Below are 18,643 nucleotides of genomic sequence, written 5' to 3'. Positions count from 1 at the left end.
ATACTGTGCAATACATGATACATGCAGCCGTCAGCCATTGTAACCTATTAGATCAGCAGCACAGCCCAAACCCAACTGAAGCTGCCTCATGGGAAGCAGGATTTTGCCGTGTCCACTTATTGCAAAGTTAAAGACAATGTCAAATTATGGAGCGCTGTCTATTTGCTCCTGCCCTATTGTAAACTTTTGGTTTTGCAGGATCAGAGGCTATACACACCTTCAAAAGTGATTTATTTATTTTTTAAATAAAAATGTCGATCAGTGTGATTGGTGCAACTTTCAAATTTGTTTTTATTAAAAATTATTTTTCCGATAGGCATATGGGGGCGTGGCCTGACCGTACATGCAGTAGGACGAACGCTTCTGATCTCCTGCCTCCACTCTGTACATTTATCCGGACTGCACTGCTTTCTTGAACGCAACGGTACCACTCTGGCACAGAGTGGTCATCCTTTGCACCCGCCGAGCCTGGGCATCTATTTATTTCTGCGCTATGCCGCGGAAAGGAGGTAAAACCCCCATGAAAGCCGGGCGCACTGCCTATTTCCAAGATGGCGCCGAGCGCGAAAGGAGGTCAGAGACCCCGGCACAGAGAGGGGCGGCTGCTGCTGCTGCCCGTCTGAAGCAATATGCCCGATCCGGCAGCATGGTTGCGGAGGGATCGTCTACATGGCCCCAGACTGATAGACAGGGGGGCTCAGACTCCGCGGAGCTGTCTTCTGAGGACACTGCTGGTCCAGCAATGGCACCGCTGCCCCTGAAGAACGTGGGAGCCCTGGAGTGGCTGCAGGTGAGCCCACACTGCGTGATGTGATTAAAGCCATCTCTAAATGCAATACTGCCATCAGCTCCCTGTCACTGCAAGTGGGGGGAATGAGGCAAGAAGTATCTGTCTTCAGACAGGACGTTCACAAAATTTCTGGGCGTACCACTGAGGTGGAGGCTAGAACCTCGACATTGGAGGATCATATGCTCAAAGTTAAAAAATCTTCTAGGTGAGCCATGCAGGATTCCGTGGCGCTGTGGTCTAAGGCGGATGACCTGGAAAACCGATCGAGGCGCAACAATGTTCGCATTATTGGGGTCCCTGAGAAGGCAGAGGGATCTAATCCTACGGATTTTATTGAAGGCTGGTTTCTACAACAATTCGGGAAGGATGTCTTGTCCCCTTTATTTGCTATTGAGAAGGCTCATCGTGTCCGCACTAGGCCGCTGCCGCCTGGGCATCCGCCACATCCATTTCTGGCTAAAGTGCTTCATTTTAAGGATCGGGACACTTTGCTTCGGGGAGCTCGGGATATGGTGGAGCTCAGCATTAATGGATGTAAAATATCTCTTTTTCCTGATTACTCGGCTGAGGTCCAGAAACGACGGGCTCGCTTTTTGGATATAAAAAGGCGACTGAGAGACCTGAAGGTGGTGTACTCGATGCGGTTTCCCGCTAAACTTCGAGTGGCGGCCCTAGGCAGTACCCATTTCTTTGAGGATCCTAAAGACGCCTTGCAATGGCTGGACCAACATGAAGGACAACTTCGCGTGGAGATGGTGCCTCCTAATACTTGAGACGAGTTCCTGGGGTGATGTTTGGTGTCAGGCATTTGGTGGTATCTGGCATGTCTGACTGCCTTCATTTGGTTGTTTGATTTAATTTCAGTGCAACGTACTGTGGTTGTTTTCCCTTTTTGTTCCTCCGGGGTCTTTTTTCCCAGTTTGCATAGGTTGGGTAATGTGCTATGCTTACGCCTGAATCTATGGGTTGTACATTTCTGCTGTTAAATCTACGGTGGGAAGGTTTCGTTGTGGGGGGTGGGGGTTGGAGAGGGTTGGGGGACAGGCGCTGGACCATATTGTCTTATATTAACTGAGTGGTGGACGGGAAGGGAAACGAAGCTGTATTGATTGCATTTTACTGTTCCATGTGTGAAATATGTCTATGTCAACGATAATTAGCTGGAATGTCAGAGGGTTATCTGATGCTACTAAAAGACATGGGGTGTTTAGATTTATGTGAAAATGTCGTCCTGCTATTTATTGTTTGCAGGAAACGCACCTCACTACTGATAGGGTTGATTTCATGCAGCGACCTTGGATAAGTTCTGAGTATCATGCTACTTACTCTAATAATTCTAGAGGGGTGAGCATTATGGTGCAAAGGGATGTGCCTTTCCAGTGTCTTGCGCAGCGTATTGATGAGGGAGGTCGATATGTGTGTCACCTCTGTAAAATTGATCAGCAGCTCCTTGTGCTTGTCTCATTGTATATCCCCCCTCCTTTTTCTTCGGTTCTGCTGAAAGAGGTGTTGGAATTTGTGGCCCTGCATCCTGGGACTCCATGTATGTTGGTGGGGGACTTTAAGTCTGGGTTCACACGACCATGTTACGTCCGTAATGTACGGAACGTATTTCGGCCGGAAGACCCGGACCGAACACAGTGCAGGGGGCCGGGCTCCTAGCATCATAGTTATGTACGACGCTAGGAGTCCCTGCCTCTGCGTGGAACTACTGTCCCGTACTGTAATCATGATTACAGTACGGGACAGTTGTCCTGCAGCGAGGCAGGGACTCCTAGCATCGTACATCACTATGATGCTAGGAGCCCGGCTCCCTGCAGCGTGTTCGGTCCGGGTCTTCCGGCCGAAATACGTTCCGTACTTTACGGACGTAACATGGTCGTGTGAACCCAGCCTAACAATGTTCCTGACTCGGCCTGGGATAGATGCAGAATTGCTGCCCCATCTGGGGTGTCGGAGCGAACCCCTTTCGGTGTGCTTATTTTCAGAAGTTGGCCTTATAGATGTATGAAGAGACAATCACCCGCTGGCTGAGCAGTTTTCTCTGCTGCTCATCGACGTATGCGTCAGTATCTCATATAGATCTGGTCTTTTCTTTTCCGGTGTTGTGTCTTTGTTGGGCCACTCTCCCTTACGGATTGTTGTGGCACTACGGGAAGGATATTGCGGCTCCTGGCTGTGGAACCTTAACCCGTTCTGGCTCTCTATTATGCATGATGGGGATCAGGTCCCACGGTTGCTAGGGGGGTATTTTGAATTTAACGCGGGGTCGGCATCGGTGCATTCAGTGTGGGAGGCTATGAAAGCTTACTTGAGAGGGGTGCTGATTAAGTCCATTAATATTACTAAATCTAAGACGGTGGACACCCCACTACATGCTGATGGGACGTCTGCGGAAGTGGCTTTTATTGCTAACCCGACACAGGTTACTAGTGCATGCTTGAAGCAGGCCCAGTCTTGTTTGAGGGCTCACCTCCTGGAGGTGGCTGATAGAAAGAGACAGTTTTCCAAACAGATTCTATGCGGAGGGAGAGCAGGTCGGCCATATGTTATCTATGATATCTAGGGCTCAGCGAGGCTCGGCACATATTAGTGCTTTGAATGATGGTGCAGGTAATTTGCTCTCTGATGTCCCGGGTATTTTAGAAATATTACAGTCCTTCTATGCTTCTCTGTATTCCTCCAAGGTCGCTCCTACTAGTTCAGACATCATGAGTTTCCTGGATGCGGCTAGACTACCTAAGTTAACTGAGGAGGCTAGGGTCCAATTGGATGCCCCTCTTAGTCTTGCTGAGCTGCAGGAGGCTGTACGAGGTATGGCCAATTAAAAAGCCCCAGGAGTGGACGGCTTGCCCACAGAGGTGTATAAGAGGTATGAGGAGGTACTGTTGCCCCGCCTTCTAGAGGTGCTTCAGGAGTCTTTAGCGGTGGGATTTCTCCCGGCATCTATGCAGGAGGCTATTATTGTAGTGCTGTCCAAGGAGGGTAAAGACCCCTCGCTCCCTGAGTCCTATCACCCCATCTCCTTATTGTCCGCAGATGTTAAAATCCTTGCAAAAGCCTTAGCAAATAGATTGAATAAGGTTAATACTTCTATTATTCACCCTCATCAAACCATATTTATGCCTGGGAAAGCAACGTCTGTGAATCTTCGAGGGCTGTTTCTTGGCTTACAGATTCTGTCGTATGATGCTGGTAATAGGGCCATTCTTTCGCTGGATGCTGCTAAGGCATTCGATAGTGTCGAATGGTCATATTTGTGGCACACGCTTGCTAGTATGGGGATAGGTCCGGTTTTCATGTCTTGGGTCAATGTGTTAAACTCCAGTCCCACGGCTAGGATTAGAGCAAATGGGAGCCTATCGGAGAGATTTCCACTTTATAGGGGTACGCGACAGGGGTGTCCGCTCTCACCCCTCCTGTTTGCCATAGCTATTGAAACCCTGGCTGCTGTGGTTAGACTCTCCTCCGTGATTAAAGGGTTTCAGTATGGTGGCTATGAAAACAAAATTGCATTGTACGCAGATGATGCGTTGCTATTTTTGGGGGATACCGGACCCTCGTTGATGGCTCTGATGAGTTTGGACGCCTCTCTGGTCTTACTATTAACTGGCAAAAGTCGGCACTGCTCCCGCTTGATCCCTTACCTGTGCCTCTGGGAACATGGTTCAATGTGTTGAGCAGATGGGATACTTGGGTATTGAAGTGACTAGGCGACTGTCGGAATTTGAAGATCTTAACCTGACTCCCTTACTGCAGAAGTTTAAACGTAAGATTGGTGATTGGTGCAAGCGGTCTCTTTCTGTCGTGGGTTGGGTGAATCTTATCAAAATGATACTAATGCCGCAGTTGCTCTACGTATTGCATAATGCACCGGTGTGGATCCCGCACAATAGGTTTCACAGGATAAATGCTCTGTTTCGTGATTTGATATGGCGCAGAGGTCACCCTAGATTGAGGTTGGAAATATTGCAGAGGCCCACGGATTTGGGGGGGCTTGCTCTCCCTAACCCCTGAACATATTTTCTGGCTGCGCAGTGTCAACATCTCAAGGGCTGGGGTACACATGTAGGAGAGGAGGCTTCGGCATCGATACTCTAATATCATTTGACATGTGATGTATTGTTAGAGGCTGTTGAGGGTAGTCGTTTCTCGGGTAGGGGATATATGTTTCCAACGCTAGATCTTATCCACAAAACATGGGGAAAAGCGAAACAATTGCGATGGGTGCAGGGTCACACGGAATATACTCCCTTGTGGGGAAATGGTTCGCTCCCAGAATTTTTTGCGCTGGATGGTTTGGAATACTGGAAAGAGGTGGGGCTTACAAGGGTTTCCCAATTGGTTAGTGGGCCTGACTTTAAATCCTTCCAGCAGTTTCAGGATGACTTACATATCCCCCATAGTAGGTTTTACAGGTATCTACAATTAAGCCATGCCTTTCAGACACAATTTTCCCAGTCTTCGGTGGTTATACAACAGGATGCTCCTGTTCAAATCCTTGGCCCTTCTGGTCATACAAAAGGAGTTATATCGGGGGCGTATCAGCTGCTTTTGTCCAAATTTTTGGATAGATATCCTTTAGTTGATATGCGCAAATGGGACCGGGATATACCTGGGATTGATGAGGACCAGTGGTCTACTATATTGGAGACTGTCCCCAATGTTTCTTTGAGTGAGGGTTGTAGACTCTCTCAGTTGTATATCTTACATCGTGTCTATAAAACGCCGGCGATGCTGCATTGTATTGGGGTTAGGCCTGACGCTACGTGCCCGGGATGTGGCCTGGAACCCGCTGATCTCCTCCATATGCTGTGGGACTGCCCGCAATTACATCTGTTCTGGACCGATCTCTTGACAATTGTGGAGAGGGTGTTTTCTATGACGGTGCCCAGGGACCCTAAGGTCTGTTTGTTGGGTTTTGTGGATGGGCTGCCTCTGGACTCACATGGGAAGGTGGCTGTAGGGAGACTGCTGTATGTGGCCCGAAAGTTGATTGCGCAGCATTGGATACAGCCCTCTCCTCCTCCGACTGAGCAAGAGTTTGTAACAAAGGTAAACCTGTTACTCCTTAATGAAAGGGCGGTTTTTCTTAAGCGCGCAGCGTCTTCTAAATTCACCAACCTATGGGCGTCATGGCTGGACACTGATGGTCTGGCTTGTGTCTCACTGCGCAGGGATAGACGGGGGGAGGAGTTAGGTATTCTGGGGTCTTATTGCTCTGTGTGTGATCATGGGTAAATATGTACGTGGCTGTTTGGAGGGATCTTGGGGGCACAATCTGTATTTCTGCTGGTATATGCTAAGTTTTCCTTTGACAAATGGGGAGTTAATGGTCTTATGATACATAATGTAACTGTATTTATATCTGCCCTGCGTGGCGAGTACTTCCTGTGTCTATGTTTTGGTCCTGTCCTTCTTGCTATTTCTGGCTGCTTGGTCGAGCGGGGAGGGTGGGCAGCTTCTTTGGTGTCTGTTTTTGTATTTGTTGAAAATGTTCAATAAAAAGTACGGTATTTGATTTAAAAAAATATATATATATATTTTTACTTTTTAGATACAGCTGCTCTGTGTCCTGTATACAGAGGAGCTGTATCTAGTGCTGAGACCTGAATCTGATGTGCGCGGGTCACTTTTGAAAGGTGTACATAGCCTCTGAGGCCCTTTTACAGGGGCCAATTATTAGCCAAACGACCGTTCACATAACGTTGGTTTCCGATCATTGTCCTGTGCAAACAGGGCAACGATCAGCCGATGAACGAGCAAACACTCCTTCATCGGCTGATCGTATCGTTTATGCAGCAAGAAACATTATTGTTGTCGGCAGCACAACTCCGTGTAAACAGGGAGACGTGCTGACAACATGACAGAAATGTATGAGGGATGAGCGAACGGAGAAACAAGTGCTCGTCCCCTTGTAAAAGGAGCAAATGAGCGGCGCTCATTTATACGGTCATGACGGACCATTACTCCACAGCTACATGTGGCAAACGTCAGCAGCGTATATATCTTTAGCGTATATAAGCTGTGTTGTCAGATATAAATCACTGGGTATATATACAGTATAGATATATATACAGTGTAGATCTTTTACTTCGTAGAGGAAAACATTATTGGGGTATATATTTCATGTTTTAGGTATAAAGAGTTTTCTGACCGCGACAGAGTCCAGTTTCACGACATACCTTAGTAGAAGCATCGAAGGTTGCAGTTGTCCGAATAGCCTTTGTATTACTGCCATGACTGAGTTCTGTTAGTGCAAAGCACCCAAAAATCTACAAGAAGAAAATGAAAACTTAAAACACAGTAAAAAAAAGACCACAAAACAGCACACCAAATAAAAATATAATGTTTATACCCAATGAAATTCCTTTAATCGCATGAGCCAGATAAATCTGATACTCTGACATTAGTTTCTAGCAATTATTTAATCAATGCAGATAGTGTCAGACTGTGTAACAACACCCAGGGGAGTCAATTTATTCATACATTTCCAGGAGGAATAACAGAGGAACTGAACTATGCAAAGTTCTAAGAAAAGATGCTCCGGAATGGACAATTCTAGTATTTACTAAAACAGACATGTCAGAGGAGGGGAGATATTCTGCAAGTAAATTCTCCCTGTGTTTGTTTCCTCCAGGTACTCCTGTATCATCCACCCGCCAAAAGTTTACAGACAGGTGTTTTGAACATCAGCTTTTTTTTTTTAGAAAGGTCCCCCGACAAAAAGGTGGTGACAGATTGTTCCACTGCTGAATTCTCCAGCCATTAGCTGTCATCTTTGGAGGAACTCCGCAGCAAATGCTTAGTTTACCTGCAGCGCCTCCACAGGGGAAATAAAGCATTGCAGAATCCATATTGAAGTGACTGTGTAATGCACGACCCCCAACGATCAGCTGTAATTTGTGGGCAAGTCTAGCAGTAAATGTTCAATTACCCCGCAGCGCCTCCGCAGGGAAAATCAAATATTACACAGTGCCCATTCAAATCAATGTGTTGTCTGTGTAATGCCGGACAGAACGAGCTTTGTAGCTGCTCGCCACTCTGGGTAAAAGATAAGGGCCATGAACAGGTGACCCCCCCACCCTCTACATAGAATTCCCAGAACTTTTTAAACCAGACAACCCTTTTAATTGACTTGTAATATTATTAGTCCTAGTATGTATGATGGGGACTTTACATTGCGAACCTCAGGGACTGTTGTGAAGTGAGTGATTACAATCTGTATACAGTGCTACAGTACATTAAATAAATATCATGTAGAATATCCTCTCCTCCATGGTAATGAGAAGTTGTGGTGTGCAGAGCAGGTCTACAGGTTATTCGTCATGCTGACCTCCATGCTTCGTGTCTGATTTAGAAACGTTTCGTGCCGCTCAGAACCCGCATTTCCAACAGCACCAGCAAAGACCTGGGAAATGAAAATGGGAAAAAAACAGTTATGTGGCAATACTAATAGAGAAGTAGACCTACAAATACGGAAAGCCTTCCATACACGACAAATGTACGATGCAGACGCAGGAGAACAATATTACTTGGTTCCCGGCATAGTCCATTAATACAATCAGGGCACTTGTACTAATACGGAATCAAGTAAATTATTATAAAAGATGCTCATCAATACTATGGTTTGATTCCAGAACGGGCCATAAAACTATTTTGCGAAGTATTAAAGGGAACTGGTCAGCAAGTTCATGCTGCTCTATCCGCAGGCAGCAAGATATAGCGGCAGGTGTGCGATGACACTAAAGTATATTTACTCTGAAGAGCTGCGGCGTTTCAGCGAAAACATAGTTTAAATAAGTGTCGGGCTCAGGGAGAAGTGTCCGATGGGCGGCGGCTTCTCTCCGACTTTTACCACATCCCGGGTTAGCATGTTTGACAGGTCACTCCAAATTTGTGTATAGGGAGAAGCTGGAGAGGAGCCGCCCATCAGACACTTCTCCCTGGGCACTTATTAAATCTATGTTTTCTCTGAAAAAATATAGTCTAGGGTAATGGGCAGCTGTCGCTATATTATACTGTCTGTGGTCAGGGCACCGATTACCTACTGACAGGTTCCTATTAAATTCAAGTATCTTCTATTCTGGGTAAATGATAAATCCAGGCTAAAAGATCTCATTTCGGGTAGCAACACACGCGGCGTGAACACTGTGGATTTTCCCGCAATGGACTTATATTACAGTAGCAGCAGTGTGGGTGAGATTTCAATAAATCTCGTACCCACAGCGGGGAAAATCCGCCGAAAAACCGCACACAAATTGACCTGCGGTGCGGTTTCTTAAGACGCAGCGTGTCAATTAATGCGGCGGAATCGCAGCTCTTCTGTGGCAGATTTTCCTTCATTGAATATAATGGGGTGCTTAAACCCGCAATAAAGCGCGGTCTGTTGTGACATTTGCGGCGGAATCACAGCAATTATGCTGCAAAAATCGCAAGTAAGAAAAAAAAAAAGAAAAAGTTATACTTACCCAGAGTTCCCTGCTTCTTCTCCAATCTGGCCTCCTGGGATGACCTTTCATCCCATGTGACCGCTGCAGCCAATCACAGGCTGCAACAGTCACATGACCTGCAACGTCATTTCAGGAGGCCGGACTGCGTGCAGAGAAGAGGGAGGCGGTAAGTAAACTTTACGTAGCGGAAGTTTGGCCAGAAAAATGCACTGCAAAGTTTGACGCAGCGTATCCAACCGAGAACACGCCGTTTGTGTCCCTACCCTCACTCTACACTTTTTGTGGGGTAATGGTAATAATTCTTTTGGATGCAGATTGGTGCCCAGAATAATTCTTATTTTACTGACCACCTCCCTCAATGGCTGCTACCTGTGATTGCAAAATTCAAGCAGCTTTAAAGAGTAACTAAACTTTTAAAAAACGTTCGAAATGGCAGAATTTTTGATTGGTGGGGGTCCAAGCACTGAGACACTCACGACCACTAAAACGAAGAGGCAGAAGCTCTCGGGTGAGCTCTGTGCTGCTCGGCTTTCCCCAGACAGTTGTACGGCCTCAATAGAATGTCCATACGCTGCTTGCTTGGCTTTCCGAAGAAAGTCGATCAGAAAATAAGCGGCACAGTGCTCAAGAGCGCTCCTGCCACTTCGTTTTAGCGATCGGTGGGGGTCTCAGTGCTTGGTAGGGGTGTCATGTCAAAAAATGTAAAACAATTAACTTACCCTTTAGGTTATGTGCACACACAAAATAAAAAACTTCTGAAAATACGGAGATGTTTTCAAGGAAAAAACAGCTTCTGCTTTTCAGACATTTTATTTCGCCACTCGCGATTTTCGCTGCGTTTTTTACGGCTGTTTTTGGAGCTGTTTATCTATAGAGTCAATAAAAACCGCTCCAAAAACGTCCCAAGAAGTGACATGCACTTCTTTTTCATGGGTGTCTTTTTACGTGCCGTTTTTGGAAAACGATGCATCAAAAAAACGCCCCGTACAGTGAATGTTCATCCATAACATTATTTTATTCTTAAATTGTGTGTTGAATTATTTCCTAATATATCTTTATAATGGTTGGAGAACCGCTTTCCTAATTAAGAGCCCCAAATCCCCTACATATCAGTGAGGCCATTTGAAACACGGCATATTTTCAGGCGTATTTTGGCACCTAAATACGCTGTGGTCGGCGCTCCTCATTAGGCTGAAGATGTGAACCCGTCTTTAGCTTAAAAAGGAGCGTCGATCACAGCCGAAGGCGCAGAGCACTCAGTTGAGAGCTTCAGCCCCTTCCTTTCAGCAATGGTGGGGGTCTTAGCAACCGGACCCCCACCGATCAAAACTTCTCATATGTCTCTATGACATATCAAGTTTTGTGAACGTGCAGGTCTATTTCAGAAAAATCGGAGGTCCAACCCCTATAGAAGATATATTGGGTAATGAATCGTGCACAGATTTTTGGATCTACAAATGACACGGTGGTTAAAAGATGGACATTCACTTATACAATTATTCCATAACGAAGACTCTCTCTAGATATTTACTTTTCCATGTACTTTGTAAAGATGAATATAGTCTTACCTGTGTATTTAGGAAATATTTCGCAGCCAGGGACCAGTCATACATGCCCAGGCAGTTGATAAGGACAAGCAGTTTTTGAGGTTTTTCCATGGTCGCCTCGAAAGTCAAGAAGTCATATTCAAATATCTTCTTGCACCGGAGAAACGTCAGCTCTCTGTATTTCTCTAATGGCAGATCATGCCCGGGTTGGCGGTAGAAAAGTGGATCATTCTCGAGTGTGGAGAAGATCTTTTTCTGAGGGCACAATTATAAACATTGAACGGTCAATTGTGAGGAGAAGGTCGAAAAGCTCCCAATATCTCAGCTTATCCCTAAATCCTTGAGTTGTCTTTTTTTTCGACTAATTCTATTCAGCTGCTTCTTATTCATGTCTATTTCTGGGAATGATGGGGAAAACCAATAAGGTTGTTGTTTCAGAAGTAACTACAGAAGTTGTCACTGCTTAGTAAATCAGCGATACATCTCCAACATGTCGCTGCTTAAAGGGGGTTATCCTATGAACCATTTTCCATCGAAAAGTCATGAAATGTTGTTAATAGCTATTGTAAAGTAGTCGGCAGTACATAAAAATAAATGTCTTATCTTTTTTTTTGCTTCCCTGTATCCCACTTGGTGCTGCTGCTAATCTGTGCTGTTGGGGGAGGGGCTCTGAGCAGAATCAGTCTTCTTCCCCCTCTGGCAGCTGACAATATTTCTCCCTTTCCCTGCAGATAGGTTACTTGGGATCCTGAGTAGTGAAGATATATACCTGATGATTTCCACAGTATGAACTCCCTTAGAAACCAATGAAAATATAATGAAATAAAACAATAAAGTCTTAGTGGGCACGTGCAGGGGTCATATCAACTGTCAGGATGCAGAACTTTACAGTCCTAACAAGCTGAAAATAAGGAGTCTCTTCAGCTGTACTGCCATGCTACTGCAGAGACTCTGCTCCTTCCCTGACAAGCAGGACAGAAAGCTATTTCTATTGGCTGCTCTGCAGTTAAAATCTCTATGCAGAGACCTATCTATGGGGAGCGTGACCGAGCATGTGTGTCCACCAGCACTCAGCTCGTTAGGTAAATGTGAAGGTTTCTAAACGTGTTGCTCTTCAGCGGTTACAAAAATATAACTCCCTGCATTCACTTGCAGCATGATGGGAGTTGTAGTTCCGCAACACTACTTTAGAACCGCACCTTAAAAGCGGCAATATCTTCATCTTCCAAAAACATCACCATGTCCTTCCAATAGAAGGAGGCCTTTCTGCGGTATTCATTAAGCGGTCCATTGGGTAATTCCGGCAGCAGTTCATCCTGAGATGTGGCCACTTTGGCATCTGACTTCTTGGCGGTGATCATTGTAAATCTGCTTGACAAAACAGTATAACCTCATACACTGGAGTAACATTAACCCCTTAAGGGTTTGGCTTTATTAGGCATCATTTACAGGTAAATACTGTATATGGTAGCATATAATTTATATGAATTTTACATATGGGGAGTGAAAAACGTTGCCATTATTTTTGTTAATTTTTCTTTTTACAACGTTCGCCTACTTTACTGTATGGGACAAGAATGTGGGGATATATACTGTAATAAGTGTATGTTTTATATGTTTTTGATGAAATAACAATTTTTATTTCTTTTTCAAATTGAATTTTTGGTATTTTTTTTGCGTTGCAGTGTGATTTTTTTAGTTGACTTATACCTATTTTTATTTTTTAAACATAATGGATTTTCATAAGTCAATATGACAGTATATTCCCGCCTGTGCGTGCAAAATGTATGCCATAACAAACACTATTACTAGACAGTCCTGGGGGCCTTTATTAGGTCCAGAGCTTTCACGATTTCTTAATCAGACCCGGTGATCATGTTGCGAAGGCTGACAGAGACAGGACAAAGGGATCCTTCTCTGTTTGTCAGAACTGATCGCGGTGCTTCAAGGGTTAAACATCCGGGATCACTGGAACGACTCGGCTCAGCCATGTATTACATATAATACTACATTTCAAGATAAGAAAAATGAAAATGACGTAGAGGCGGATCTGTCACATAACGATGACTAACGGACCCCATTGACTTATAAAAGGGTACATCGGTTTCCGTCGTTTCGATGGTAAGAGCAGCGCCGCATGCTGCGCCATTTTTTCCGTCAAATATGACGGAACTGCCGATAGAGGAGCCTCTGACGGTTGTGAGAACAGAGCCAATCAGGTTTTCTGTTCACCAGCGTTTCTGTAGTAAGTAATGGCATGTCTTCTGCTGGACAACAAGAAAACTGGACATGAGTAGACCCCCCTTGTGTAATGACCGCACCGTTCACACAACACAAATTTCACGATAATCTTTGCTTGGATCTGCGGCACATCGAACTCTGCCCCATAAATGCGTCATCTCTACTATAAATGATGTGTCTGTTAGGCTCTGTTCACACCTGCGTCAGGGGCTTCAATGCCAATTCTTCTCTACCATGTAATGTCCAGAGCTGTGTAATAGATCAATGCTTTATAAAGAATAAGAAAAATAATTAGTAGAAAAACTATTCAAGAGATTTTCTGAATTTTGATGGTCTATTCGTAGGATAGGAGATAAATATCAGATCGGTACTAACGATACCCCCGCTGATTAGCTGACCGATCGTTGATTACCAGGCACAGCGCCGTACATTTGGTAGTGGCAGTGTCTGGTACTGCAGCTCAGTCCTATTCAAGTTAATGGGACTAAGCTGCAATACCAGGCACAGTCACTACTAAAAGAATAGCGCTGTGCCTGGTAAACAAAGAAGGGGACGTGTGCCCTCTCAGACAGCTTATTCTTTTTTTTGGGGGGGTGGAAACCAAGAAGCAATTCCGCCATTTTTTTGTGCAGTGTATTATGCATGTCAGTAGGCATACACACATGGCAGACCTGGAGGCCTTTTTTAGGCCCTGGCTGCCATGAAAACTCATCGGCACCCCATGATTGTATCGCGGGGACGCAGATGGGGTGACAGAGGGAACCCCCCTTCCTTTCTCTAAGCGCTTAGATGCAGAAAAAAAGAGGAGGGGTTAGATGCAGTTGTCAATATTGACGGCAGAATCAGAGGGGTTAAACAGCCGGTATAAGAGTCATCTCCGATCCTGGCCGTTGCAGCAGAGTTTTAGTTGAAATACAACAACATTTATGGTGCTTAGCTACATAGCGCTCGTGCCGTAAATGTATGTCACACGCTTGCCCGGCTGTTTCTGTAATTCTCATAGTAGTAAATGGAGCGCGGCCACATCTCCATTTATTCCTCCCTTGGGTGCGGCAGTCACCTCACCAGGCGTGCCGGGGTGGGTGACCCCTGTTCTTGAGATAGGACCTGTACCTATCAGACATTTATGGCATGTCCCATGGACGCTCCTGCACTCTGGGTGGTACAGTTGCTGTGACAACAATACGATGCCCGGACCAGTATCATGCACGGGTCCTATTAAGTTGAATTGTAACACCCAGTGTGCAGGAGCGTCTCTCTACCCCCACATGCCAGTTCGGGCGTAAGAGTACAACTTGAGGGACAATTCAAGGTAGTAATATTGCTTTAAGCTATAAATCCAGAAACCCCTAATAATAATAATAATATTAATATTTGTATTATACAACACTGTATAAACATGTATCATGACCAACCCTTGTCTTGGTGACATTCAATATATATATAAAGTGCATTCATATGGCCACTCTGCATTGAAAAGGACATGGCCCCATCTCTCTAGTGACATCAATGCCCCCACAACTGCGGCGGTGTTCCCAGAGATCGATTTTACAAATATCATACTTACTAAAAAGAGGACACGTCTCCAGCTCAGCTCCTACCTCTGACACGACAGCGCTGAACTGCCCGGCACAGTGATATTTGCTGACCATGATTGTATAGATAAGATGTCTGGACTTGGGACACTATCAGGCAGAGGTATTAAAGTCCTTCTCCGTCTTGTCCTATCGTACCTTGGGCTGCGACACTCACGTAGAAAAGTACAATGGAAGGATAGAGTGTGCCATCCTACTGGGTAACCTGAGATCTTAAAGGGGAACTCCAAAATAACAGCGTGCGAACGGTAATTATTTATTAGGGGGTCTTTCATTCTCCCCACTGAGTCATTTCTTAGCCGAGGTTTGCAAAGTCTGAATATGTTCACACGACTGTCGCTCTCCGTACAAGCCAATGGGAGTTCTGCATGAGAGTCACATGACACGTCACTGAGGATCTATGATATGACTCAAATCTATTTTGAATAAATGACATTTTTGTTCACACGCTCTTCTACCTCCCTGATACTTTTAGCGACATTCTTCTGTGGAAAAGGGAGTATGGCTTTAAAGATGCATTTAATCCCTTTCCGATATTTAATGTACATGTAGTCAGAGGGGTCAATTATGGAGCAGGCTGAACCCGCTCCATAAGTAGAGGGTGTTAGCTGTATACTACAGCAGACACCCTGCCCCCTCTGTCACCTCATTGCCCCACCAACAACACAATTGCAGGGTGCCGATGGGATGTAATTGAATACAGGGACCTAATGAAGGCCCCCAGGTGTGACATCTTAGTACTCCTATTAGGGCTTAATAGGGGAATGCTAAAAGGATAATACACAAGTATCGCAGTGTAATATTCAAGCGATCACGTGTTCAAGTCCCTTAGGCCTCATGAACGTATTTTTTTCCTCCCGTAAATACTGGCGTAAATACGGGTCCGGAGTCACCAGTATTCCACCCGTACTTACGGACCCGTTTTCTCTGCACTAATCGGCAGCCCCTCCTCTCTATCAGTGCTGGAAAGAGAGAAGGGGCAGCCCTTTCGGGCAGAGTTTCAGCAGCGATTGAAAGTAAAAGAATTTCCCAAGTACCGTTGTCTTGGTGACGCGTCCCTCTTGACATCCAGTCCGACCTCCCTGGATAACGCTGCAGTCCATGTGACCGCTGCAGCCTGTGATTGGCCTGTGAGTGGCTGCAGCGGTCACATGGGATGAAACGTCATCCCGGGAGGCCGGACTGGAGGAAGAAGCAGGTAAATTAAAGAGGCTCTGTCACCAGATTATAAGTGCCCTCTCTCCTATATAATCCTATCGGCGCTGTAAGTGGTTTTTATTTTGAAAAACGATCATTTTTGAGCAAGTAATAAACAATTTTAGATTTATTCTAATGAGTTTCTCAATGGACAACTGGGCGTGTTTTTACTTTTTACCAAGTGGGTGTTGTACAGAGGAGTGTATGAGGCTGACCAATCAGTGACCAATCACCAATCATTTCTCATTGTTCCAGCCCAGCTTCTTTCACTGCACAATCACACTGTAACAATGGGCTGGAACAATGAGAAGTGTATGACGCTGATTGGTCACTGATTGGTCAGCGTCATACAGTCCTCTGTACAACACCCACTTGGTAAAAAGTAAAAACACACCCAGTTGTCCATTGAGAAACTCATTAGAATAAATCTAAAATTGTTTATTACTTGCTCAAAAATGATCGTTTTTCTAAATAAAAACCACTGCTGTTATCTACATTCCAGCGCCGATCAGATTATGTAGGAGATAGGGCACTTATAATGTGGTGACAGAGCCTCTTTAACTTTTAGTACTATTTACTCCAGCGGTAGTCACTGTCCTGGGTGCTGAAAGAGTTACTGCCGTTCAGTTAACTCTTTCAGCACCCTGGACAGTGACTATCCCCTGACGTCACCTAGCAATGGTCCCGTCATTACGGCCTGAAATAGGACATGTTCCATATTTTTCAACGGCACGGGCACCTTCCCGTAAGAATACAGGAAGATACCCGTGGCCAATAGAAGTCTATGGGCCCGTAATTACGGGCGTTTTTACATTCGTGTGCATGAGGCCTTAGTGTGACTAACATAAAAAGAATATAAAAACATGTTTAATAAAGTGCAAAAGAATATATATATACAGTGAAGGAAATAAGTATTTGATCCCTTGCTGATTTTGTAAGTTTGCCCACTGTCAAAGACATGAACAGTCTAGAATTTTTAGGCTACCGTATATACCGGCGTACAAGACGACTTTTTACACCCTTAAAAAAATTTCAAAAGTGTGGGGTCGTCTTATATGCCGGATATTGTCTACATTAGGGATGCACGTTGCAGCCGCACAGCTCAGTATAATACACATGAATGTATGGGAGCGCGGCTGCGGCTGTGTAATTCAGCCACAGCCCCGCTCCTGAGTCATAAGTTCGCGGGGTCAGGATGATGCAATGCGGCCAGCGCTGCACTAATGAGCGGCGGCACTGGAGACAGAACATGGCGGGCGCGCTACAAAACACCCCCATGTTCTGTCTTCAGTGCCTGAACTGCCGCTCATTAGTGCAGCGCCGGCCGCATCACCTCATGCTGACCGCGCGCGCACTTCCTGTCAGGAGCGGGGCAATGGCTGTATTACACAGCCGCAGCCCCGCTCTATAACGGCGGAGATCAGAGAAACCGCTCATCTCCGCCGTTCTTCCCCTGAATGCTGCGATCACAGCTGACTGCAGCATTCAGGGGAAAGTGAGAAGGGGGGATGCCCATGGATCGCGTCACAGGGAATTCCTGTGACGCGATCGAGGGCCATACCATATATGGGCAGACAGCCCAGGGTCTATTGACGGACCCCAGGGCTGTCTTACCATATTTCATGTTGTTAGGACATACCCAAGTATGTCCTAACAACTGCCTGTGTATTATCCGTCCACAGGTTAATGTACTGGCATATATCTGATATATGTCAGTACATTAAAGTTTAAAAATAAAGTAAAAACAAAGTATTGTTAAATTGTAAAAAAAAATACAGTCACCTTTTTTACAATAAACATTACAATAAGTCTCAATACATAAAATACACACATTCAGTAATGGCGCGGACAACAATGTTTTTGCATCATTTATGATGTGTACGCTGTAAAAAGGGCCCGCCCTTTCCTCTCATTCCCTGCCTCTCAGATCTCGCGCGATGAAGCAGCCTATCTGCGCATGCGCGAGTTCAAAGAGACAGAGAGTCCTGGGTCCTGCCGCCGATGGCCATAGTGAAGCGCTCCTGCACGAAATGGTGAGTATATCTTAAATTCTATATTTTAAGGGTAAAAGTTGGGGGTCGTCTTATACGCCCAGTCGTCTTATACGCCGACATATACGGTAGGTTAATTTTACCAGTGAGAGATAGATTATATAAAAAAAAAATAAGAAAATCACATTGTCAAAATGATATCTATTTATTTGCATTGTGCCCAGAGAAATAAGTATTTGATCCCCTACCAACCATTAAGAGTTCAGCCTCCTCCAGACCAGTTACACGCTCCAAATCAACTTGGTGCCTGCATTAAAGACAGCTGTCTTACATGGTCACCTGTATAAAAGACTCCTGTCCACAGACTCAATTAATCAGTCTGACTCTAACCTCTACAACATGGGCAAGACCAAAGAGCTTTCTAAGGATGTCAGGGACAAGATCATAGACCTGCACAAGGCTGGAATGGGCTACAAAACCATAAGTAAGACGCTGGGTGAGAAGGAGACAACTGTTGGTGCAATAGTAAGAAAATGGAAGACATACAAAATGACTGTCAATCGACATCGATCTGGGGCTCCATGCAAAATCTCACCTCGTGGGGTATCCTTGATCCTGAGGAAGGCGAGAGCTCAGCCAAAAACTACACGGGGGGAACTTGTTAATGATCTCAAGGCAGCTGGGACCAGTCACCAAGAAAACCATTGGTAACACATTACGCCGTAATGGATTAAAATCCTGCAGTGCCCGCAAGGTCCCCCTGCTCACGAAGGCACATGTACAGGCCCGTCTGAAGTTTGCAATTGAACATCTGGATGATTCTGAGGGT

The 18,643-nt window shown here is 45.3% G+C and overlaps 1 protein-coding gene across 3 annotated transcripts in view; it reads right to left on the bottom strand.

Annotated features, from left to right (window-relative positions):
• ACOX3 (acyl-CoA oxidase 3, pristanoyl) overlaps positions 1-18,643 on the bottom strand; it is a 94,729-nt gene that overhangs the window by 73,103 nt on the left and 2,983 nt on the right. For 2 of the 3 annotated variants that reach the window (XM_075857522.1, XM_075857529.1), the window contains exons 2-5: positions 11,990-12,158; positions 10,812-11,045; positions 8,127-8,201; positions 6,976-7,065 (exon numbers count right to left, since the gene is read on the bottom strand). In XM_075857522.1, coding sequence (XP_075713637.1) covers positions 6,976-7,065; positions 8,127-8,201; positions 10,812-11,045; positions 11,990-12,158 — 568 coding nt within the window. Of the gene's footprint in view, positions 1-6,975; positions 7,066-8,126; positions 8,202-10,811; positions 11,046-11,989; positions 12,159-14,598; positions 14,659-18,643 lie in introns of those variants that run through there. The other variant, XM_075857537.1, reaches the window with a different exon arrangement.

The sequence above is a fragment of the Rhinoderma darwinii genome, chromosome 1, assembly GCF_050947455.1.
Source record: "Rhinoderma darwinii isolate aRhiDar2 chromosome 1, aRhiDar2.hap1, whole genome shotgun sequence".
NCBI classification, from domain to species: Eukaryota; Metazoa; Chordata; class Amphibia; order Anura; family Rhinodermatidae; genus Rhinoderma; species Rhinoderma darwinii.
This window is presented reverse-complemented; position numbering and strand designations above follow the sequence as displayed.